General features: G+C 49.1%; 10 protein-coding genes across 10 annotated transcripts; 5 read left to right on the top strand and 5 right to left on the bottom strand.

Moving 5' to 3' along the window:
• Positions 1–2,249: 2,249 nt before the first annotated feature.
• On the top strand, positions 2,250–4,367 carry ABOM_007914 (GMC family oxidoreductase; the record flags this gene model as incomplete). Its single annotated transcript, XM_022535043.1, has 6 exons — positions 2,250–2,635; positions 2,688–2,717; positions 2,793–3,188; positions 3,251–3,665; positions 3,749–4,250; positions 4,303–4,367. 6 exons carry the CDS (start codon positions 2,250–2,252, stop codon positions 4,365–4,367), a joined length of 1,794 nt encoding a protein of 597 aa, XP_022386029.1.
• Positions 4,368–5,026: 659 nt separating this feature from the next.
• On the top strand, positions 5,027–5,775 carry ABOM_007913 (FMN-binding negative transcriptional regulator; the record flags this gene model as incomplete). Its single annotated transcript, XM_022535042.1, has 2 exons — positions 5,027–5,474; positions 5,522–5,775. The coding sequence occupies 2 exons, from the start codon at positions 5,027–5,029 to the stop codon at positions 5,773–5,775; spliced, it is 702 nt and encodes a 233-aa protein (XP_022386028.1).
• A 179-nt stretch (positions 5,776–5,954) lies between these two features.
• On the bottom strand, positions 5,955–8,617 carry ABOM_007912 (sodium:solute symporter family protein; the record flags this gene model as incomplete). Its single annotated transcript, XM_022535041.1, has 12 exons — positions 5,955–6,179; positions 6,232–6,752; positions 6,821–7,139; positions 7,191–7,361; positions 7,410–7,460; positions 7,510–7,696; positions 7,749–7,832; positions 7,887–7,986; positions 8,035–8,221; positions 8,278–8,335; positions 8,386–8,449; positions 8,512–8,617. 12 exons carry the CDS (start codon positions 8,615–8,617, stop codon positions 5,955–5,957), a joined length of 2,073 nt encoding a protein of 690 aa, XP_022386027.1.
• A 1,140-nt stretch (positions 8,618–9,757) lies between these two features.
• ABOM_007911 (LLM class flavin-dependent oxidoreductase) lies at positions 9,758–11,625 on the top strand (the record flags this gene model as incomplete). Its single annotated transcript, XM_022535040.1, has 8 exons — positions 9,758–9,833; positions 9,893–10,033; positions 10,084–10,294; positions 10,356–10,368; positions 10,425–10,484; positions 10,540–11,096; positions 11,155–11,332; positions 11,398–11,625. 8 exons carry the CDS (start codon positions 9,758–9,760, stop codon positions 11,623–11,625), a joined length of 1,464 nt encoding a protein of 487 aa, XP_022386026.1.
• Positions 11,626–11,827: 202 nt separating this feature from the next.
• On the bottom strand, positions 11,828–12,479 carry ABOM_007910 (uncharacterized protein; the record flags this gene model as incomplete). Its single annotated transcript, XM_022535039.1, has 2 exons — positions 11,828–12,026; positions 12,100–12,479. 2 exons carry the CDS (start codon positions 12,477–12,479, stop codon positions 11,828–11,830), a joined length of 579 nt encoding a protein of 192 aa, XP_022386025.1.
• Positions 12,480–13,539: 1,060 nt separating this feature from the next.
• On the bottom strand, positions 13,540–14,913 carry ABOM_007909 (MCT family MFS transporter; the record flags this gene model as incomplete). The annotated part of the gene is made up of 2 exons (XM_022535038.1): positions 13,540–14,505; positions 14,608–14,913. The coding sequence occupies 2 exons, from the start codon at positions 14,911–14,913 to the stop codon at positions 13,540–13,542; spliced, it is 1,272 nt and encodes a 423-aa protein (XP_022386067.1).
• Positions 14,914–15,853: 940 nt separating this feature from the next.
• Positions 15,854–18,030, bottom strand: ABOM_007908 (uncharacterized protein; the record flags this gene model as incomplete). Its single annotated transcript, XM_022535037.1, has 2 exons — positions 15,854–17,527; positions 17,581–18,030. 2 exons carry the CDS (start codon positions 18,028–18,030, stop codon positions 15,854–15,856), a joined length of 2,124 nt encoding a protein of 707 aa, XP_022386068.1.
• A 1,898-nt stretch (positions 18,031–19,928) lies between these two features.
• Positions 19,929–20,327, top strand: ABOM_007907 (uncharacterized protein; the record flags this gene model as incomplete). Its single annotated transcript, XM_022535036.1, has 1 exon — positions 19,929–20,327. One exon carries the CDS (start codon positions 19,929–19,931, stop codon positions 20,325–20,327), a length of 399 nt encoding a protein of 132 aa, XP_022386063.1.
• A 1,097-nt stretch (positions 20,328–21,424) lies between these two features.
• On the top strand, positions 21,425–22,312 carry ABOM_007906 (alpha/beta hydrolase; the record flags this gene model as incomplete). Its single annotated transcript, XM_022535035.1, has 1 exon — positions 21,425–22,312. The coding sequence occupies one exon, from the start codon at positions 21,425–21,427 to the stop codon at positions 22,310–22,312; it is 888 nt and encodes a 295-aa protein (XP_022386064.1).
• Positions 22,313–22,530: 218 nt separating this feature from the next.
• Positions 22,531–23,670, bottom strand: ABOM_007905 (SET domain-containing protein; the record flags this gene model as incomplete). The annotated part of the gene is made up of 2 exons (XM_022535034.1): positions 22,531–22,770; positions 22,828–23,670. 2 exons carry the CDS (start codon positions 23,668–23,670, stop codon positions 22,531–22,533), a joined length of 1,083 nt encoding a protein of 360 aa, XP_022386065.1.
• Positions 23,671–24,268: the final 598 nt, after the last annotated feature.

The following is a 24,268-nucleotide window of genomic DNA, read 5'->3' as shown; positions in this document are numbered from 1 at the left end:
ATGCAGACCCTGTATTGAATTCCCCGCGTCCAAGATTTGAGTGCCATGTAACCGTCAGTCTAACCCCTTATCCGTTCCGTACTTTGTGGTGGGGCTGGGAAACATGGCTTGGGCTATTCCGTAGTTGCGGAACAAGTTGAATAGACATACACAGAGTGCGGCTATGGCGAGCGCAACTTGACTTATCACTTCTGATCACTTATTCCGGTCATGAGTGTTCTCTTGGGCAAGTGTGCTTTGGCAGGGAGCGTCGAGAGACCCTGTTCCTACCCCATGTCTGGTTAAGTGGGCTGCAAGTCTGGAGCCAAATTTCCCAAACCGGGAAACGGGCGACGATCGCGCTCCACCTTTGCTCGTTGCCGAGACGAGTAAAAGTTGCGAATTTGCTAGGCTAATGATCTGGCCCCTGACTATGACGGCTGTCCCTTGTTATTGAAATTACTCGTTTTTTTAATTTTTATTTTTTGGTTTTCGCCGGCAGCCAAGTGTTGTCAACCCCAATCAGCCGGATAACCATTTTGGGTAAGCATTGCGATTTGATATACTCCCGGTTAACCCTCATTATAATGCATCAGTGATACGATCCTCAACATTCTTGTCAGACTTCAGCAAAATATCCGATAATAATAAGCATGTGCCGGAACTGCACGACATAAGCAGTGTATATCGCAGGAAGAAATATTGCGGATGTATATGTTTCATTCCGAGCCTTGTGCAACAACATCTCTCGATATATATATGTAACATTTAGATGGAAAAGAAGAAAACGCCCAAGAATTAAGATTTTGTAACGCTTCCAGATGGAACTCTCCGTTTCTGTCCATGCTAGATAGTAAACCTGTTTGTGTAGTCCCTACCATACGTAGCTTCGTTAGTGAATCACTACATATTGACGCTGTTGCTGTATACTGAACTTATTTCTTATCGTCGCTCTCGACTCCAGGCAAAGTATACGGGGTAAACAATTTCGATATAGTCACCACGCTAAAACTATGATGGGCAGCAAGAATCTCCAACACCCAAGTAGTCCAGTTTCGAACTTGCCACGGGCGAGGCGTTATATTCACATGGCCTTGAAGATAGAATCGCCGCCGATGCCTGTTGTATTAATGTCGATCTGTTATGTCACTACAGCCTCGGCCAAGGTTATGACATGATCACATTGACCATCTAGCAGCCTGGCAGACATCGAGGCACATGAATGCTTACATCAATTCACAACGTGGCGACCAGCACAGGCACACATAATATTACCCAATGAGGATGCAACACGAGCATGGTATTGTCTCCTGGACCGCAGCACTGCAGCGTCCTGTGCTGAAGTATCTATCTGACCTGTTCTCTTCGCGTGTTTCTTTCTCTCCTCCTCTGCTTATACCGCTTCTCTACCATGGAGTTTTGACAGCTTGAAGCTCTGCGGTTACCTTGGGTGGCCTTGATTTCTTCTGACTAAAGTTTGTCGATAGTACGAGCTGTACGCTATCCACCCTTTTCGTGCCGATTATATTTGGCTGAATCACTATCTCAACCGTGTAGGGCTGGTTTTCAGATTGCAAGGTAGAGGACACTATGCATTTTGGGCAAGTTAGACAGTGAAATGTCCACACTCATGTTCTCATCTATGGGTTTATAATGAATGTAAGGGCTGCACGCGCAGTAAATTCTAATATATCGAGCTTAGACCGTAAGTAGACTCTCATGATGGAGGCAGTCACAGCTTATACTCGCTGATTTTGTCCGTCAGTCGACTTCGTCGTGCACCAGAGTACCGAAACACAGGATGATCGTCAGAGGCAACTTGCACCGTCTGTCTCACGCCGTCTTGTATTAACAAGCCTATTATCTCGACAAAGGGAGCAAAGAAAAAAGCCAGAGAAGGACGTGGTCCTCGACAATACGCAGAACATGCGTTCGCGTTGGTATAGCTTGAACACTGCAGGGCCAGTCGAACACGCCTAACACAGACGACAACACCCATGCAAAGTTCCAGAAAGGTATGTTTACCTCTTTCGGTGACTTCGAGGTGATTTCCGTCGAACTGGCAAGCACGGGGCTTGAAGCGAATCCTTACAAAATAGGAAGGAGGGCGTTACACTAAAGGTCAGAGGGGCGGCCATAAAATCCCCATCACCGTCTCTGCCTCTTCCCCTTCGTCTGCCTTCTCCTACACAATTTGGAGTACTAAATCCCATCACTTCCATTACCAAATCCTCTACCCACTGCTCCGTCGACTATACTCACCCATCAACATGCTCCGTCAGGTAGTCTTGCTATTGATTGCTCTCCACTGGTGCCTGATTCCTACGCTTGCCGCTCCGGCATTCAGCGATCAGCCAGCGGTATCTGATACCTTGGTCCGCGATGGCCGATTTGACTATGTTGTGGTCGGGGGTGGTACCGCGGGTATCGTCGTGGCCACTCGCCTCGCACAAAAGTCCTATACCGTTGCGTTGATCGAAGCTGGGGGGTTCTACGAGTACCAGTCACTTAACGCCATTCCCTTGGCAGATTTCATTCCCGTGGGATCAGATCCGCAGAACAAGTTCACCATTGACTGGGGATTTGTAACCCGAAACCAGCCTGGGGTAAACAATCGATCTATCCACTATGCCCGAGGAAAATGCCTCGGTGGATCGTACGTCCTCTGGTGTACTTGTTACCCTGCTAAGCAGCTAAACAGAGGGCAGGTCGGCGTTAAACTTCATGATTTATCAACGGTATGTTTCACTTTCGCTGGTGACGACAACACGCATGGGAAGTTCAAATAGGCTAATCGTTTGGTCGATACATAGACCCACTCGAGATAGCATGAAGCAATGGGCAGCTGCTGTAGGCGATAGCAGCTACACCTTCGACCGCGTTTTGCCGTATTTCAAACGGAGTGTCCACTTTACGCCTCCCAACCAGCTGACCCGATTTCCCAATTCGACTCCGTCCTTCGATCCAGCCGCTTACGATCCCCAAGGAGGGCCACTGCACGCGTCGTACTCTAACTACGCGATGACATTCTCCTCGTGGATGAGACTCGCAATGAACAGTATCGGAATCCAGGACCGGGATGAGTTTAACCTTGGGTCTTTGATGGGGGCACAGTATTGCACAAGCACTATCCGACCGCGGGACCAAAAAAGGAGCAGTTCCGAAAGCTCGTTCCTCGAAACGAAGCCTCCTCTGCTGACTACTTATACGTATGTGTTGGCAAAGAAGATCTTATTCAACTCTCAGAAACGCGCCACGGGCGTCTAGCTAGGGGTAAACTCGGCGAGTTCACGCTGCATGCCAACAAGGAGGTCCTCGTGTCCGCGGGCGTCTTCCAATCACCGCAACTGCTCATGGTGTCTGGCATTGGCCCGGCAAAGACCCTCGATGATCATGGAATCCCTGTTCTGGCTGACCGTCCGGGAGTCGGTCAGAATATGTGGGATCATCCATTCTTCGGCCCTTCCTACCGGGTTCGTATGCCAACGGCATCAACAGTAGTGACGAATCTTCCATATCTTCTCACGCAAGCGGCCAATGCTGCTATCTTCCGACAAGGGCCCTTCACTAACCCTCTCGCAGATTATCTAGCATGGGAAAAGATCCCCAATAGCCTGCGGGCAAATTTCTCCAAGAAAACGATGGAGGATCTCGCACGCTTTCCCAGGGACTGGCCAGAAGCGGAGGTATGTAGTTTCTTTCCTTCCCTCTCCTGTACCGCACAGACGACCTTGTGTGAAGGATACTGAACTAACTAGCACCCATACAGTATGTATCTGCAGCAGCATATGTCGGTGATGTTTCCAAACCTGTCTTGCTTCAACCTAGGGATGGCTATGACTATGCATCCATAGTAGGTGTCCTGGTCGCTCCAACATCCCGGGGCAACGTAACGATCCGGTCGGCAGACACCGCCGACCTTCCGACTATCAATCCAAACTGGCTATCCACTGAAACGGATGAGGAGGTAGCCATCGCGACATTCAAGCGAATACGGCAGGCCTTTGAGAGCGATGTCATGGCACCCGTACTGATCGGAGATGAATACTATCCAGGTAATCGCGTACAGTCCAATACCGAAATCCTGGAGTATGTCAAGGATAATATGATGACCATCTGGCATGCCGCTTGCACTTGCAAGATGGGGACAGCCCAGGATCCAATGGCAGTTGTGGACTCTCAGGCAAGGGTGTTTGGGGTTGATGGCTTGCGTGTTGTTGATGCGAGTGCATTTCCGCTGCTTCCTCCGGGACACCCGCAGTCAGTTGTTTGTAAGTACCCGTGTAGCATTGCTTGCTACCTGAGTTAATCGAGTATTCGCAGACATGCTGGCCGAAAAGATTTCCGACGCCATCTTGTCGGCAAACGGGACAGCTAGAAGGCGTTAGTGCTGGGAGGCATCCACTTACGATATTGCGTGTTGTGGGATTCAAAATATATTAACATGAGTGCGGCAGTCAGTAAAGTAATGTCGTTCGTGATACTTTGTGGTATTGATGATAATGAAAAGTATACAAAGTACGGCGACGAAGCAAGATTGGGGATAGCCCAGCTTACATCGTCTTTCTTTCAGTTTTTCATTTAGTACACCACTTGTAATCTTTACCAAGTAAATAATCTTATGAAAATAGCCATTATACTATTAGATCATTATGGGCAGATGTGACAGGCAGCTGGGAATCAACAACATGGTTCAAACTCAAACATTCTATGTCTCCTGCCGTGGCCGTGACTATAATCAGTAAATAGCATTAGCAAGATATGCATATCCAGGATCCACGATGGACTGACATCGATTTTCGTACAAGATTATAAAGCCAGGGTAGGATTTGATGTTTTTGAAATCGACTAAACCCAGCCACAGAAAGTGAAATTGTAACCAGCGGAGATCTGATCGGACATCGAACCGACATAACCGAGGCAGTGAGTGAGCTTATCTTATCGGATCATCTTATCGGCTATCAGCCACCGCGCATCAAGAGGAATACCGAAGAGAACAACCAATTCAACGAGGTCTATGTACAACCCCCCCCCAAAGACTCCCAAAATGTACAACCAACCAGTATACGCCGAGACCACAACAGAAACCCTCTACGACTTCATCCGGGCCAATCCCCTCGGCGTCCTCACAACCGCCATCCCCTCCGACCTCTACCCCCTCCTACAATCCACCCACATCCCCTGGATCCTCGACCCCCCCAACGCAACCAATGGAACCACCAAAGCAAGACTCCGGGGCCACATCGCCCGCCAAAACCCGCAATCCAAAGCCATAACCGCCTCTCTCACAGCCTCCAACTCCCCTTCCGGCTCGTGCTTATCCCAAGAAGTCATGATCCTCTTCACCTCCCCGCATCACCACTACGTGACGCCCAAGTTCTACACGGAGACGAAACCGGCCACGGGGAAAGTAGCCCCCACGTGGAATTATAGTACAGTGCAGGTGTATGGGACCGCGACTGTGTATTTTGATCCTGAGCGGCCGCGACGGGGGCGTTTCTGGATGCGCAGTTGCGGGGTTTGTCGGCTCATTGTGAGGAAGAGGTTATGGGGTTCTCGGGGGAGGAGGCCTGGAGGGTCGATGAGGCGCCTGAGGGGTATTTAAGGGTTTTGAAGAGGAATATTGTCGGGCTGAGTGTGGAGGTGGACAGGATTGAGGGCAAGGTGAAGATGAGTCAGGAGAGGAAACCCGGGGATAGGCAGGGTGTTGTAAAGGGGTTTGAGGCTTTGGGGACTGATACGGCGAAGGAGGTTGCGAGGTTGGTGAAGCTGAGGGGGGACGGGGTTGGGGGGTGATTGTGTTTTGTTTCTGAGTGGTGTAGAGAGGTGGATTATGGTATCGTGGTGCTTCGAATGGATTAGATTATTATGTGAGTAAGGAAGGGGTAGAAATCTCCTTGAGTAGTGTTGGAATATACTGTAGGTAAAGACCTACTACTCCCACCAGGGCTGGGATATCGTCAGTAGAGAGGATACTAAGTTCGGTCTTCTCTCTTCACCTCCTCTGGTGCTGTGTCACTGATCGAAGGAGATGATGAGGTCTCATTTCCGACAGTTTTGTTCGTCTCATTGCCCGCACGCAACCCTCGATAGACTTGTGTGATCTGCTGGATGCCGCCGTCGAAGATAGGATAAAAGATAGCCACCAGCATAGTCAACCAAAGCCAGATGATAGCGACGACAACCCAGGCAGAAAAGAACTACAAAGTCAGCTTAGACATGAAGCCAGAGTTTCCAGAATAAGATACATACCCCCTTCCCAAAGACATACTTCGACCCATACATGGGCAACGGCCAGATAACCCAGTGGCCGAGGAAGGTCGCGATAGACCAAAACGCCGCAATGCGACCCCATCGCTTCAATTCCTGTGGATCAAACGCGGAGGACTGTCGATGGCCTTCCTCTAGTCTGCCTTCCGGTTGGGGGCCTTTCTCATGGCTGTGCACGGTTGTCAAGTCACTCTCCAGCCGTTCTAGGGCAAGTTTCTCCTTTTTAAAGTCATTCCAATCGTAGTTCTGTGGGCGAACTAGCGTGATCGCGACGGAATACAGAATGGGCGAGAATGCAGATGCGACGGTCCCATACACGCATGGGAGTATCTGTCCTGTCGCGGAAACAGAAACAGAGCCGTAGAAATGCTGGGCGGTTCCAAGCCAGACACCGATCCCAGTTGCCATTCCAAGAACGGGCGAGAGAATAGCAGCGGCCGTGCTCTGGCGGCGCCAGAGAATGGTGAATGCCATTGGGAAGATGCCGGGGCAAGTGACGACGCCTGGACATTAATCAGCGTATGTCATATATGCCATTGTAAGATAGTATGTATGGTGTTTTAAAGCCTACCAAGCATGTATAGAGTCCAACCAAGATCAATCCCGACATAGTTGAGCATGGTACTAAACCCGGCCGAGAATGCGGCGAAGAAAATCACACCGAAGTGACTGGCACGAATGATGTCGCGATCGGATGCATTTCGGTTGAAATACTCGCGATATACGTCGAAACTAAGTATGGAGCTGACTGCGATTACCTGGGCCGAAAGGGTGGACGTCACGGCCATGAATGTAATCAGGAGAATCGCGGCTGCTCCGCCTTTGCCTGCAATTGTCATGGCGGCATATGGCAGCACGAGTCCTCCACTAACCTCACTTGAGGTCATTCTCTATATGTGATGGTTATTACTGGGCAGTATGTTACTGTGGGGTATACTCACCCTAGGATATGTGGGGAAGGATGGTTGGTTTTCGAGTCCGATGGCGACGGAGCTCATGACGGTTCCCAGTGCCCACGGGATGGCGAAGTACGCGATGCCTCCGATTGTATACCCAGGGACTACCGAGGAAGGGGCAGCGGAAAATGCCTTGATGAAATAGCTTGTATCCATCTGGAGGAGTTAGAAGCACCTAGAAAAGAGAAGGGTGATTGCACCTACAATCACAAGGCCAAAGTTGGAGCAAATGTGCAGGATCCCGAAGAGCATCGCCTCGAGATAGTGTCAGCGTCGCTGGTGTTGCAATATACGGATGACCTACCCCTTTCGATGTCATCGTCAAGTAGGTCCCATCATGATTTCCTGAGACAGGGTGTCTTTGTGCAGCAGCTTGAACAAGGTCGTACAACCTGCCGATCGAGCCGACCTCGTCGATGGTGAACGCTTTGATAGAAAAGTAGCATGCAATGATAAGGATGATGGCGGTGTGGAAGTAGTCGGTGAGGAACCTGCGTGGCTATGTAAGTCTCGATCCTCTGACGGGGTTAATCTTCTACTCACGTCGCCTTGATACCACCTACGAAAGTATACACAGTCACACCAACGGGCAGGAGGAATGTGGCAGCGACGATGTGCATACCAGTCCTTGTCCAAGTGTTAGTGTTAGACCATGCGGACACTGTAATGGACAGCACTTACACAGCAGATATGACAGCAGCTGCTCCGAGGAGCATGTTCGCACAGGCGAAAATATTGTTGACGAGGCAGAGCGTCATGAAGACAATATGGGCGGTCCGACCTGACAGAGTGAGCATAGCTAGGAGCCACATAGGTGAAATGAACCCACCATATCGGATTCTCACCACCTCAAGGGAAGTGTGTGCCTCGGGAATTTTGCGCTTGCAGGATATTCCAATGAGGGCAAAAAACACAATCATCGGACTGCATCCAGCGGCAAACCAGAATGGGCCTGCTACGCCATAGTCGTATCCGACAAATGATGAGCCCAGCATGGCTGTTGTCCAAAGCCATGACTGTGTGCTTTGGTTAGGGTTCCATGATTCGACTTTGAGTCGGGGAGGAGACATACAGAAATCACGGCGGATGCTGTTAGGCCGGTCCGAACAGTTCGATTCGCGGTCATGAACCTGAATGCCGTCAGCAAGATAGGATAGAATCCATACTAAGTGAACCCTACATTTCTGTCTTCTTATTGTCTTCTCCTGTTGTCTTCTTCAGGACTTTTGTGATAAGCATCATCACTAAGACGAAGTTAGCAACGCCAGAAAATACGCAGTCGGAAGGTGTATAGGAGTGAGTATACCCAAAGCGATGATTAGGCCAATGACCACCACGACCACATATCCAACGGCCTGCGACAACGGTGGTTGTACAGAGCCATTGCCACTCCTGGCGGTCAGGTTTGCCATGGTCGCTGTTAGATGGAGCTAACAAAGGCACGCTCTTTCTATCCGTTACAGAGCAGGAGTTCTAAAGCGGGCACAGTTTCACAGGCAGTCTCTAGCCAAAGAGAAGTTTAGTGCGGTGAGCGCTGCGCGCAATAAGTATTTCCATATCCTTTACGGACTCGTAGCCGGCTGAACTTCGCACGCATGGACATGTTCGCCAAACCCCAGGGTGGTGCATGATCGGCGCCCTTGCAGAGATCAGGGACTATGAGAGGGTTGATGATATGATACGGTTGGTGTATGAGGTGATTTGGCTTTACAGCTGATGGGATTGGCCCATCCATTTATCAGATGGGCTCTGGACAGCGTGCATGACTCAATAAATGGTCCAAGAAACCGATAGTCTGGTAGCCATGGAAAAGTTAAAATAATTCTAATTGCACATATCCCGGTTCGATACTTATGGCTTGGGTATAGAGCACGGGGAAATCACAATCACTTTTCCACCCGCCATAACTTGAATAATGTATTAGTCTGAAAGGATTGAGGCCACTTCAAACGCGATGCTAACAACATTCTATCCTGAGAATATTAAGTCTTAATTTCCCCTTTTTTCTCATTTTCTACTTCATGTTTACGATCATTTTCATATTGGCATATGATCGGGTACTGGATTGCGTGATGCTTGTTTTTGATGACGAGTAGCGGCGGATCTTCTCTTTAGAGAAAGGCCCGGCGACTGAATTTTGGATCTTCCATTGATGGCCAAAGCCCGGCTATTATCAGGAACAGGGTATGGACAGGGAAACTGTGTCCTAAGCTTAAAACGACGTGATGGTTAATTTGTATGGGTGTCCTCTCACATCCCACATGGTGTCATCGCGACCCACTTTGATGCTATGCAGCACAAGAGCAACCCCTCAATCCCACTGAATAGCAACAAGGATGAGGGGAAGTCCTGGGTGAACTCTGCTGGCAGATATTAATATTTGCTGAGTGACGGCTCGTCATATTGACTTTCATTTCTTGTTGCTTTGTCGCTTTGCACACAGCCGGGCGACTGAAATTCAATTGATATAGGGCTCTTACCCCTCCAAAAATTGGACTTCTCTCACATATCAGTTTATCCTTGCAGTTGAAAGGCCGTGCACTTCTTTCAAGATGACTGCGACTGACAATCTATCCGCAACAAATCCCCGGCGCAAGTCACTTATCCTCAATGCCTTCGTTGAAATGTGTACGCCCAACTTCGACATAGCCAATTCATGCCAGACGGACCGCTAACCTCCAGTATAGGCAGTGGCCACCAATCGCCGGGTCTATGGCGCCACCCCGAAGATGAATCCCATCGTTTCAATGACATCGACCACTGGATCGAGTTAGCAAAACTGCTCGAATCGGCCAAATTCCACGGCATCTTCATCGCAGATGTTCTCGGTATGTCGCTCACAAACCTCGAGGTGAACGATACACTGAGAAACTTTCAGGGGGCTATGATGTATACAAAGGGCCAAGAAACCTGGAGCCGGCGATTATTTCAGGCGCCCAGTGGCCGGTTAATGAGCCCTTGGCTGTGGTGCCTGCCATGGCGGCTGCCACTCAGAATATCGGGTTCGGGGTGACGGTCACGACGACATATGAGCAGCCATATCACTTGGCTAGACGGCTGTCGACTATTGATCATCTGACTAAGGGGCGGTGAGTTACCAGAAGGCTTTAGGTTGTTGGCGTCACTAATTCAATATTTGCGTTTTCATAGTGTCGGCTGGAATGTGAGTGGGACTTGTTTAATTGAGCTGCGTTATTTCTAATATAAATTAACCCATAGATCGTGACCGGATACCTTGACTCTGCGGCCCGAAACCTCGGTCATACTCAGCAACCACAGGTAGACACATCTGTCTCCCCATCTGCGAAAGAGAGTTCATTCTAACCATGGATAGCACGACGACCGCTACGAAATCGCCGAAGAATACATCAAAGTAACATACAAACTATGGGAATCATCCTGGCGATCCGACGCTGTCGTCCTCGACCGAGAGCGAGGAGTCTACACCGATCCATCCCGAGTCCGAGAAATCAACCATGTCGGAAAATACTTCAGCGTCCCCGGACCACATATTTGCCAACCCAGCCCGCAGCGGACCCCTGTCATTCTGCAAGCCGGCACCTCAAAGTCAGGAAAGGCCTTCGCGGCCCAACATGCCGAAGCGATCTTTGTGGCCGGACATAGCCCCGTAGTTGTAGCGAAGAACGTTGCGGAAATCCGCGAGCTGGCGAAGACGCAGTTCGGGCGCGATCCGCAGAGTATCAAATTCTTGGCTCTTCTGTGTCCCGTCCTTGGTCAGACAGAGGAGGAGGCCCAGGAGAAATTCAAGTATTATCGCAGTTTGGGGTCGATCGATGGGGCATTGGCTCTGTTTGGTGGGTGGACTGGCATCAACCTGGATACGTATGGTGATGATGAGGAGTTGCGACATGTGGAGAGTAATGCTATTCGGTATGTACACAGTCATAAAAATAGCTTCCCGATCGTAGTATGTCTAATTATTTTACAGTTCCGCTGTCGAAGGGTGGTCCAAGGCCACGCCTGGCGTCGATAAATGGACTAAATCTACCGTCGGACAGCATATCACCGTGGGCGGCTTAGGGGCAACCCCAGTTGGTACACCCCAGCAGGTAGCGGACGAGATGGAGCGATGGGTGGAAGAAGCGGATGTCGATGGATTTAACCTTGTCAGTTCGGAGCATATCGGGTTCCAATATTCATGTACGAAGTATATCCTACTAACTGTCACTAGGCATACGCCATCAAGCCCGGCTCGTTCAAGGATATCATCGAACTGCTCATTCCGGAACTTCGCCGTCGTGGGCTGTTCTGGGATGAGTATGCGGTCAATAAGGGCACATATCGGGAGAACCTCTACGGCACGCCGGGCCAAAGTGGGCCACCAACCGATCACCCGGCTGCGAAATACCGTTGGAATGCGGGCGTTGATGCACATGATCATAAGATTCCCGAGAATTAATCTTCCTTCAGTTAGACTGGCAGCTAAGAATATTCTTCATGAGGCGTTAGCAATCAAATGAATACATTCCAAGATGCAAAAGAGGATGGGATCATCAGCGTGGCAAAATGAATCCATTCGCTTGATTCCCCAATGCTATGAGTAGTCATGTACGCAGCTGTAGCGACAGAATAAAGGGCCTACCACCACACTGCCCCTGGATCTAATGTGCCCGGCGGATATGATCCAGCAGATTATCCGACCGATTACAGACCTTCCTACATCCCGGCACCGGGCAGTCGTACGAATGCGGCGACACGTGCAAGAGAGCGATATGTCGCATTAACTCGGCCTTCCGTCCGAACGTACCGTTGTACGTGCAGTCCTTCCAGCCACACCGGAGGGGGGTGGTACTGTTATCCCTGAGTCGAGAATCTTGTTAGATTATGAAAACGAATTCCCCGTAGAGAAATATAACTATGGGATGGGACTCACTGTGGTGGAAGGGACTTTTGAGGGGTTCGGGCTTTCCGAACCTTGGGGGTTGCTCCAGGGTTCGCCAATGGTTCGGACGGCTGCACAGCAGGAGAAGCCGGCATCACAGGGTTGTGTCGGCCTGTGGCGGATGGATTGCAAAGTGCTGGGTTGTGATTGGGCGATGGAGCAATTAAGCTACTAGCACTACTAGGATGTGGATCCGGGGGTGCGGCATCCGTCGTCGGGAGATCGCACTGGGGGTAACTGGGCATTGCATGTTGTTGGCTGGAGAGTTGCGGTATGTCACGGAGGACGTTCTCGAGATCTTCCAGCTCTTGTTCGGTCCCTGGGGGGAGGTAGAAGTCAGTCCAGTCAGGATCCGCGGGAAACCATGCCATCCTGAAGGGATGCTGTCTGCAGTAAAAAGAGAAGGAAAAAGGGAACCAAAAGAATAACAAGGAGAGTAGTCTCGCAGAGGCTCCGTCAGGGTTTGCAGAAAGACAATGAATCTTCCGAGATCCCTGGGTGCGTTTCGCCACGACATTTATAAATTTATATCATTGCGTGTAGGGTAGGCTACGGACCGTACTGCCTCCGGCCACGTCTACCGACCTTTGTTTTGTGGTACGGGCTAACAATGATCATTTCGATAGGAAAGTCCATAGCCTTGCCAAGGCCCCTTATCATTGGCTATCAGCAAGAAATTTCAGCTTATTCATACCTGATAGGAGCAGCCACCTGGTGGTGCACCAATGATAGTGATCACTGGCTGTGCAAAATGCAGTGGACTTAGCGAGGATGATTGGATACCTAGGTCAGAGAATGGACAATTTGAAAGCTCATTTTCCTTCCAAGGTTCTCTACCGTACTAGTAGTGTCCACTGAGGCGTTGCGCAGGGTGATTGGTCGCTGGCACACGGCACGCATGAACAAACCATTAAGCTCTGCGATCGAGTAGATCGGGGTATACCCAGACTCCTGTGGCTGATGATCGGGCAGCCAATGCCAGCCATTCTCCATTCTGGAAACCACGCACAGAGACTGGGTTCGCTGTAACAAGTCAGGGTATTTATTGCCTCTGCAGGCAGCGATGACGTAGTAAGAGCTTGTCCTTTTTAAAATAACCAATGATGGTAATAAAGATAATAAATAAAATGTAACAATATGACCTATTGACTTGAATACAAGCTCGATGTTGCCTTACGCACGTGATGAAGACATTGTCCCCCACTAGATGCTTACATACGATGAGTATCCCAGCTGCTCTTGTCTGGTTGGTTATATTACCTGAAAAAGTCTTCTCAATTACATTATAAGCAGTATTCTGTATCAAGAAAAAGACTCCTTCCGACACTCGGTCTATTGTAATAAATACCAGGATAACCGAAACAGGACAACATTATCAATAATCGCGGTGTTGTGCCATTCCTCAGCCCGCGGAGAGAGACTTTATGTGCCTCAATACTTAGACCACATCCCCTTGCCTGACAGAACCTTCACAAACAGGACCATGAAGCTACCGACTGTAGTCATCACCCCACTAAATATCGACGCTGTCTCGAAACCGCCAGATCGAGACACAAGGACGCCGCTGATGGGTGTTCCGATCAAAGCCCCAAAGGCTACACAGAACATGCCCATCCCAATGTATGTTCCAATGTCGCCAGGATCCTTCGGAATCTGGGCAAAACAAGCCGACAGCATGGAGACGACCGCACCTGACGTGAAGCCGTAGATGGTGGAAAACACGATAATCGCCCCAACCGATTGGGCCCGTGGCCAGCAGAAGCACATAATACCAGTGGCCAGGCTAGAGATTCCAAGTACATTGAGACGACCCAGGACTCGATCAGCAGCCATACCCAAGATGATACGACCAAAAAATGAGCCACCATTTAACATGGCGACAAGATAGAGAGAGAGTTGTTGCGGCATGCCGTGTGCATGCTTAGCGTAGGTGGGGAGGTAGAACATGGGAATGAAGAGTCCCATGACCAGGAAGAAGTTGGAGAGGACTGTGCTGAGAAACAGAGGGCTTCGGAAGGCTGACCAGAGAACAATGGCTTTTTTGCGTGGTGGTAGACGGGGCCGTACAGCTACACATGAGGGCAGTAGTATACCGAGCATCAGGAATGCACAAATGCGAACGCTCCAGCCAAATCCCAGGCTAGGCTGATTCAGCATTTTCGTCAACGCAATGGGGAAAATCACCCCACCCAGAGACGACCCTCCCACTGCGAGTCCCAGCGCGGCGCCACGGTTGTGGAAGAAGTAGTGGCTCACGGCTGCCAGACCGGGCGCCATGATCATGCCGGACGTGATGCCCTCCAGGATGCCCTGGGCTAGCAGAAATTGATAATACTCTTTGCAGAGACTGGTCATCATAACAGAGAACACAAAGAGAAGGGCACTTGGCCAAAGTACCTAGTTCAATGATCGACCTAGTCAGTATGTAGATCCATGCGCTTTCCTTTAGCCTAGCAGAACAAGGGATGAAGAGAAGGGGAAGGGAGGGAGTGCACCAACCACAGATCCATAGCGATCAAATAACGGCCCACCAATTAAGGTGCCTGAGAATAGGAAAAACACCTGTAGTGACCCTATCCATGAGATATCGTCGGGCGGCCGCGTCGAGAGTTGATTTAACAAATAATATTCCTGGTATACGCCAAAGCTATTCACATATCCAAAGGCGCAGAACATCAGTCCTGCAGCTCCTGCAGCGACTGACCAGGCTCGTGAACCCCCATCTGGGAATTCAGGCTTCCAAACAGTGGGGGGCATGCTCGATGTCAACTTGGCATCCTGCTGGTCGCTTGGATTGTCCGACATGCTGAGAACCTGGAGATGATGAGACTCGGTGAATTGAATCTGGTTGCAAGAGTGAGTAAAAAAAGAAAGGGAAGAAGAAAAGAAAGAAAGGAAAGTTGAAAGCAGAGTCGTCAAATTGATACAGAGTTTCAAATTATTGTAAAATCTAGATCCTTAAGTAGTTTATACCTTGTTTACGCTGCCTCGCCTCAGCGGCGGTCGGTGCGGAGATCTCGGGCGAGGAGCGGCGATAATGAGGTTAGGGCTGGTGGCTCGGCAGATCCTAAATGAAGATATCCCTCACCTTCGAGGACTCTCTCTCCGTAAAAAATATGGAATTCTCGAACCAGCATAACTACAGTAAGTTTGGGTAGATGTAGCTATATTCTATGTTTCTATGTATTTTTTGTTGTCCACCTTGATATTCTCTCTCGCTATATCGGGCATCATGCAAATGACTGTGGTATAGTATACGGCTCCAGCTTTCAAAGTACTCTTCTTCAGCTTCTGTTCCACCAAGATACAAAAGTCACCTGTAGCTTTTCCAATAATACAGCTCAGACTTTAAGGTAGCAAATTCACACCAAGCCTGTACTACGCATGACCGTGACCAAGTATTGAGGGCTTTATGCTACTGAAAACATACAACATCGGATACTAGCGACTAAATCCACCTATGAGCCTCCAATCATGCTGGTATTCCAGCAAGGTATGTTGGCAGTATACGAACCCATTAAATATATCTCCTCGTTTAGCTACACAGCTCATGTGCGTCGGAAAATCTTCTAATTCTATTCCTGCCAGGCCCTTCAACTATATTATGGGTTCCTCAAGAGGAATGTATTCACAAAGTGGGAACGATAGCCCGCAGAATATCAGTGCTTTCTTTGCAAAATCTATTTATTCCTCAACAGGACGGGAAGCGAGAGGAGGAGATGTCCATTAGTTTACAATGCACTGACTAGAGCGGATATTCATCCATGGAGTCTGAAAATATCCAAGAAGCCATATCCCCAAAGCTCAGGCCTGCATTGCTGAGTTCTGTTAGTGTGAGTGGTACGGAATCGTCCTGAAGCATGGTATCAAATTCCGACCCCAAATAACGGGCTGTATAGCCAAGATCTTGCGTTTCAGTGCCGCTCTGCTGTTGCAGAATGTCTAGCGCCTCCCGTGCGGCCATTGTGGCTGCCTTTAAGACATGCGCGGCAACATCCATGCCTTGCTCCATGGCTTCAATCTGTGCGATGGCCATGTGTAGAAAGACATAGCTCTTCACGTTGGTTTCACCCTCGTGAAGACGTTTCTCTGTCATGTTCAAAACCCTCCGGATCCTGCTCAGGAGTTGTCCTCTAGCGTCCTGACGCAGTTGTAAAAGTTGCTTCTCCGATTGATCTTCTTTGATTTGGCCTACTACCTCGACACAGAGCACAATTGCAGCATGATGCATAATGTGCCGAAAGAGTATGATAGACACTAGGAGCATCTGATTGAAATCCCAATCTGGTTCAGGAGTAAGTAGAAGGAGAGCGTTATCGAGGCAGACCTTCCGAGAATAGTAATACCGTGGATCTTGGAGAGCCTTGGTTGCAAACGGCCGGTGTAAGGCTAGCAGGAAACGGCGCGTGAGAAAATTTATTAGGTTGCGGTGGACTACAGTAAACAAATGCAAGCTTGCTTCGCTCGCGGTAATAATCCTTGCTAAATTGTTAGTCTCTTTCAAGACATCATCGTATGAAGGCTCAGTGAAAGTATCGTTCATAAGTCGAGCTATCGTTATCCGAGCCGCTAGAGAGCGTCGTAGGTGGATTTGTAGCGAGCTTTGAGTTTGTGTTGATGTGGGTGCCTGCTTGGGGCAGGTCGTAGTTGTCTCCTCAAATGCCTCATCGTCGAGATTTGAAGGGGGGGTGGTATCAAACTCGATTGTGTTGGGTAACATTCCAAGGTCCATTGATACCTGCACCTCAAACTCCATAATGGTGCTCCATAACCGTCGTCGCATCTCTGCATGGTAAAGAGGCATTTCAGGAAAGTGGGTTGGGTCGCGATGTAAGCCCATATAGTTCGCTATGCGCTGTAGTACCCCCTGTGCGAGCCATATGCGATCAGGCTTGCTACCGTTGAATTGCAGCGAGAGTACAACCAAGCAATGGGCCTGTATCCCAGATATGGTGGCGAAGTCTTTGCATCGGATGTCTGAAAGCCAGGCTTGGGCTGCTCGAATCCATTGACGAGCATACTGACGTTGAAGGGGGTCTGTCTCTTTTTCATCAGAGAATTGGACACCAATGGACAAGATTAGAAGCACAATGACAACAAACAACGGTCGTCGCTTGCTCGACTCGTCCCAAAAGGCAGAGTACTCCCGCCGAAAATTTGGAATATGCAGAATGCGGAATGGAAGCTCGACGATGCGTAGATAATGCTCAACAAGTTTATCACACACGTCCCGAGCCGGTAAAGATCTGACGGCCGCTTCCATTGCTAAGCCTGCCGGCGTTTGGTGGTTCTTTACACATCGCGCCGTAGCTTTAGAGGAGGCAATTAACCCCTGCACCTCAGACAGTAGCGAAGAGGGAATCGTCTCTGTGGCCCGCCGACACTCTGGGTTGAAGTCGATGGGATACATCTCATCGCACTGATATTGACCCATGAGTTACGCCGCAACGTGCCCGGGCGGGGTAGACGTACCTGACGATAAGTTGCGATAGGATGAGTGGTCCCCAGAAGGCGAGCTTTGGACATGACCCCGTGAATAGTTCTCTGATCCACAGACTCATTTCCATCGCGCTGTACTTCGCTGACACGGCCTCGTAAATAGGTGACGCCTCTTTGACTATCATCACGTTGTTTGGTGGCAGGTGAAGAGAATGGTTGCTGGTGAGAAGGGGGCAACGATCTTGCACTGTTTGTTATTGGAGCGGTGCGGCGAACACCACTTTTGGTTGCAGCGTTGTCTCTTGCTTCCACCTCGGTGAGGTAGTGAGCTTCTTCATCTCGGTCGGCGGCGTAGACACAGCGGATCTCCGCCGCGGAACACCGACCGCATGGGTCATTTCGGTCGCAACGGACTTTGCGCCGATGGCATTCCGCACATGAGAACTGTACCCTTCTTCGCTTGCGATGTGCTCGTGACTCCATTGTGTACCTGTTTATATATCTGTTCCCCGTGGCCTGGAAGAAAAGAGAGTGAGGAATTGTCCCAGACCGATGCCGGGAACGGGCGGGTTTATGATCGGCATATCGGTGTTTCGGCGTTAAGTTAACCTAGTCGAAGTTTTCCACCGTTGGTTATAATTAGTAACCTTCGACGAGGGTCGTCGAGGTCCCCATCTTGACCTGTCGTAATGGCTTTCCTATACGACCGCCAGGTTCCTTTTGTCCATCATCGACTTCGTTGCTATAGGTCTCACTCCCCAAAGGATCTAGGATCTCGCCGATAAGTCACATGACCCATACATTCGAAGAGGCGCTCGGGGACGTGCAAACAAAACATACGGCCAGGAATGATCCGAACCCAAAGAACCCCAACGTGATCACGCAAGTTTGCTTTGAACGCACTGTTCCAATTCAAGTCGCTATTTTCGTCAAATACTGTTTGCCATGGCTATTCCCTGAAATATTCACGGGTCAGCATCCCAGCTCTTTTTGCAGGACATAAAGTCATCTTAATACGAAGCCTTGCTTGCAATCGCAGACGTGCCTCATCCAGATCGGTCTATACTTGGCGATTTCGTCAACGACGCGCTTGATCCTCAAGAAGCAGCGCGATACTTTCTTCGCATGACATCTACGGAAAACGGATCCAAAGCACCAGAGAAATCAGTATCGCAGTTTCTGTCAGAATGGAAAATCCTTATCGACAAGTGTATGTAAACATCTTCAGTGGGAATGTCCGACTAGATTAAGTAGTTATTGATCTTCTAATCCGAGGTTTAGTGCGACCGACATTAGCAACCTCACTTTCCACTGAGACGAAGAAGCTTCTCTATGAAATGGATGGAGGACAGTGTTGTCTGACGTGTACACCGTTCAAGTCGCACTTGGATCACGACATAAAATATGTTCACATGATCTCGCCTCATCTGTTCGCAGATCCAGATTTGTCAGAAGTAGTACGTGTTATATTAATACAATATCCACCTAGCTAATCGATACGCGAGGCTGCTCTATCTGGAATGTTGAGCGCGTTTTTATCTCTAGAGCGATTGGAGATAATTCGTTCGTCTTTTGAGGGCCACTATAAGCAATCAGAGAGACTTGATAACATCTGGATGTTGTCTGCACAGGCCTTTGATGCCCTGAAGGAAGGGGAGGTGTTTTTAATGGTCCAAAGCTGGGCAAACCATCCCGATACGAGTCAAAAGCAGACTGTAAGTTATCATTCCCCGGGGAATGGAATTTACATTAATGTTAACTTACCCGAGTATAACGTCAATACCAACTGGTTTAAACCCCAACACTGCGCTCGCCTGTCTTTGTCAACGGACGAGATACACCTAGAGAATAGGTCCCCTTAGCTAACCCCAATTCTCAACGAAGAACTCATTGGTGTTCACGCATGTTTTTTAAAGGCATTAGCCTGGATGGAGACAGAAAAGTACATGAACACATCACTCAATTATGCTAGCGGTAAGACCAATACCTTTATAGTCAACTGGGTTTTAATAGTATATAGGAAGAGAATCAACTCTCCCTTCATTGGCGCCGCCTTTTTTCCCGCTTTTCTGAAAGCTCTGGGTAGCATTACCATCTTTTTTTCGAGCATCTGTTTACGACGGATTACTCTGGATTGGTTCTGGTATTTATGGCCCTTCCCTTTCTATGACCGTATTTAAACTCCCATTTGGCTTGATTTGCGAAGAGGATCCCCAGTCTTGGCACCACCATATCATGTTGAAGCTCACAGTCTCCACATAGTACAACAATCGACTCATATTCCCGCACCACGAGCAATCGACGTCTTGGAAACTCCCCATTCTTCCTACTTGCTCATGACCGGTGTTCCTGGATGCCCAATCGGTCAAATGCTGAACACTATGACTGATGAACAAGTGAAGCAAGCCGTGACTGACTTGAAACGATATGTTTCTGAACTTCGGAAAATCCCGAAGATGACTGACTTTCAAATTTGTAGTTCGCAAGGTGGCAGTATCTTGGACTGGCAAATTCCCGATAGTCAGCGAGAAGACCTACGGTTCAAGACGGAAGCCGATTTTAACAAGTATTTAACTGATCCTTTTTGGGAGGAAATTCGGAGACGTGCGGCCAAATCGCATGATATTCATCACGAAATTGTGTTTACGCATGGCGACCTTAACCCAAGGAATATTCTCGCAGAAAATGGAAGAACAACGGGTATTGTCGATGGGAGAATGCAGGTCGATTTCCTGAATATTGGGAGTATACTAAGGCGCATTACAGCGTCCGAAGCTTGATGCGTTAGCATGCTGATGTCGTCGACGAGGTATTTGAGGGCTGTCGCGATGAATTGGAGGTGGAAAATATGCTGTCCGATCTTTTGAGCCCTTTTTAGTTCACATTTTTCTTTCATTTGGTCTCTTGAGGTAGTAGGTAAGTACATTCCTTGACGCTTGTTTCGGTTCTTGGGCCAGACCTTTTTTATTATACTGAATCTTGCCGCCCACGCTGCATAGACAGAAAGGCCACAGGACCTTTTCAACAGCGACATACGTTCAAGACTAAGGGATTGACAAGTCGGAGGCTGGTCAATAGCCAGAGACCGCCATAGTACGACCCCCAATACCTACCTGATCAACAAAGGTCGCCCAGTCGTGGTTGCCGAAGGATTGAGAAGTCCCACCGGTAAATAGGGGAAGCTGATCCTCGGTATTAGCGACCGGAATGCTCAAGCTTCCAGGACTGACATTAGATCTAGTCCGATGTCAACAGGAAGCAACCATATCTTCAACCAAGGCACGCATATTTGCTATACTAGTAAAAGGCAAGCAGGAACAAAGACGAGGTTCCAAATCAGCTTTTACAAGAGCTTAGATTCCTCCAGCTGTACTGACACAGAAAGCTCCTTGATACTCAGTATAAGGATCCGTGGGACTACCACCGAGGCAACAAGGCGAATCGGAGCGCACACTTTATACGAGCAGGATATCTTATTTGTAAGGATAAAGCCCCGTAGCTAATGATCTGATGTCATGAACTCGCTTTGAAGCTTTCACAGAGGATTTGACCCTCTATCCCTCTATGAGGTGATCCAGTGTCATACAATCACTACGCTTCCTTTTTCCTAGCGAAAGCCACTCAGGGCGACGATACCTAAAGCATGATAATTAGCGGTCTAGTGCCTTTAGGCACATATATATACGGTCAAACTGCCATTGGTCACGCACTTCCAGCCACCTGGACATAAGCACTACTGTGTGGGGGGCCAGGGGGCTCGTAATTCTGCGTCTGCGACTGGTTGGAGTTTGTCTGACCATTGATAGTGAGCCTAAGCCTATTGGTTGCGACGTTTAATGCCATGTGAAATTAGTTAAACTACCGGATTGAGGCTACTATGCTTAACAATGCTACACGACTATATAAACTTGACATTCCCAGCCTTACAACCAGCGAATGTCGTCAACACTTCCACTACCCTGTCCAGCTACGCCAGTATCTCAACTACAAAAGAATGGACCCCTCCAAACCAACACTGCTTCTAATCTCTGGAGCATGGCATACCCCAAAGTCCTACTCCAAATTCACACAAGCACTCAGGAATAACGGCTACGAAGTCCACGTGCCGCGCCTCCCAAGCATGAACGGCGCAAACCCACCCAACGCAGATCTCACAACCGATACAGATCTAATTCACGGATATGTCGAAAGCCTTGTCTTCGCCGGCCGAACAGTGGTAGTGATTATGCACTCCTACGGCGGACAAGTCGGGACCAACGCCGTCCTTGACCTCGGACTGAACGGTCGTAAGAAGCGAGGTCTTACCGGCGGAGTCAGCCATCTGGTCTACATGTGTGCTTCTCTTTTCACCGAAGGCGCTTGTATACTTGACATTGCCAAAGAATTCGGTACCGCCGACCAGATCGCTAATGCATCTGATATTCTTGAGTTGTTTCCGAGAGAAGACTTGAAAGCTCTCATGGCTGGTCCCGGGGTGGATGATGTGGATGCTGAGAATCTCGTTTCGACGTTGACGAAGTGGAATGGAGATGCGATGTTGCAGCCGCTGGAGAGGTGTGCTTGGAGGGAGATCCCGGCGACGTATATTCATACGACGAAAGATGCTGCTGTACCGTTTGAATTTCAGAAGGTTATGGTGGAGAAGGCCAGGGCTCAGGGTGGGGTTTTTGACACGGTGGAGTTGGATGCTGGGCATGGTGTTCATTTAAGTATGACTACGGAAGTGGCCAAGATTATTGATAGGGTGGTCGCCCGAGAGGTATAGTGCAGATACTTGGCTGATTCTTTAATGTGATGTAGGTTGACTTATCTTTCGTTTGGCAATGGGTTTGCTTGTTGACCCTTTAAATCAATGAATTACAGTTGGGTAAATCTTTATATCTTAGCAATGAACGCATGGCGTCTAAGATATCGAATGTTTGATTATATACATCCATATGTCATTCAGTCTCGTATCGGTATGTCCCAGAGACCGTCTCTAGTCTAGAAATCCTCCATAGACGGAAACTCGTCCCATTGCACCTCCTCCTGAGGAGGTTCCTCCGAGACACATCTATTGCACTTGCAAACAAAGCGGAACGACCCTTGAAGATGCTCCCTTCGATCTTGGAGCTCGACCTTCTTCGACAGATCGAAGTACGATATACAGCACTCCTCGCCGGTGGCTATGTCCTTTGAAGCGACAAAGACCATTCGACTTTGATTATCCGGCTTATGCATTATCTACACCAAACGTTAGTAAATGAGCAAACATAGGATTGGATGATAAATAGATCAGACATTCGGAGAGCAAGAGTGATTCGCCAGAGCTGCAGTCGGGTATACTCCAGCCCCGAACTGCTCTCCGCGATCGACTGCAGGCTCCGGGAGTGGAAACGCTCCGGTCTCCCTCGGATACAGGCCAAATGAATTGGCCTCTTCTTGACAGATTAGGTCCAGCACCTCGCCGGAGGTCATGCCATGTGGTAGGGACGGGCTGTTTCCCAGATACTTTTTGACCAACAGGGCCCAATGTCGCACTTGGGAGTGAGCCCAGGTCTCTTGCGACCCGCAGAACGATTGGATCGCATTCCAACCCGTCTCGAAAGAACTGGGGTCGGGACCAGTTTTGTCGCTTGAGGGTGTGTTGTGAAATTCCACATGCCGGTTGGCAAGGATGCGCACGATGAGCCACAGCATGCCGAAGTCATACTCGCCCCATTTCGAGCGTATGGAGGTCGCGTATTTCTTTAACCAGGTGCATTCAACCCCATGGCGGAGATTGTCGGCTTCCCGACACGATGCGTTGCACCAGACCGCATCGGCCGAGCATCGGGTCGGGCAAGATACGCGCTCTACGGTCCGAGCAACACGTCTATGACAAGCAGGATTGCTACAGCGGATGTCTTCACTTTGGTCCGGGTGATCCACGACCGGGATGAGCGCATAGGGCAGGTCCACAAGCAATAATTCTCCCTTTCGCACGGGTTGGGACACTCGGAGCTGGCGGCCCTTGATCGGGTCCACGCTCTGGATTAATCGAGGGTGGATCCATGGCTGTTGACGATCGCTTAGGTTCTGCTGCGATCTGATAAGGTGATCTGTCGTCGCCAGTAATCGTTCCGTGGCTATAGGGGATTGCATCTTATCTTAGCTTAACTTGGGTGGTATGTTGATGACGGGGGGCTGCTGGACGTCCCCCATTTTTAATTTTTTTTTTTTTCGCTGCGGATCTGTCTCAACTCTCATGGGGCTTTCTCTTATCCCCTGATGGGTTCCACTGCGTTCCAGAGCTATGCGAGGTTATCTGTGGGTGGTTAGCGAGTTTATTCGCCATAGTGGGGATTGCAGCGAAGAGCCAATTATTCGAGGTTATCCTGAAGAAAAGAAAAACTTGGCTTTCCAATTTAGGGTTCCGAGGTTTCCGCGTATCACAGTGAGGATCCCGGCACGTGGCTAGACTCTACGCAACAGAGGATAGAAAACATACACACAGAGGCAGAGAGAGAGAGAGAGAGAAATGAACAAAATAAACAAATAATCCATTGAAAGACTAGTGAAACCGAGGTACTCATACCTGGCAAGATGGTCGAGCCAACCTTCAACTGATCACCGCAGTACTTCATAGCTAGAAAATATATATCCATATCCAGAACTAACCATTATAAGACACAATGTTTCCCCCCACGCTTAACATCAACTTACAGATAACCCTATTAGGCTGAGAATAGTGAGTAAATCT

Source organism: Aspergillus bombycis (genome assembly GCF_001792695.1).
Source record: "Aspergillus bombycis strain NRRL26010 chromosome Unknown contig00091, whole genome shotgun sequence".
Classification (NCBI taxonomy): Eukaryota; Fungi; Ascomycota; class Eurotiomycetes; order Eurotiales; family Aspergillaceae; genus Aspergillus; species Aspergillus bombycis.
Note: the sequence above shows the minus strand (reverse complement) of the source record. Positions and strands in the feature narration are given on the sequence as shown.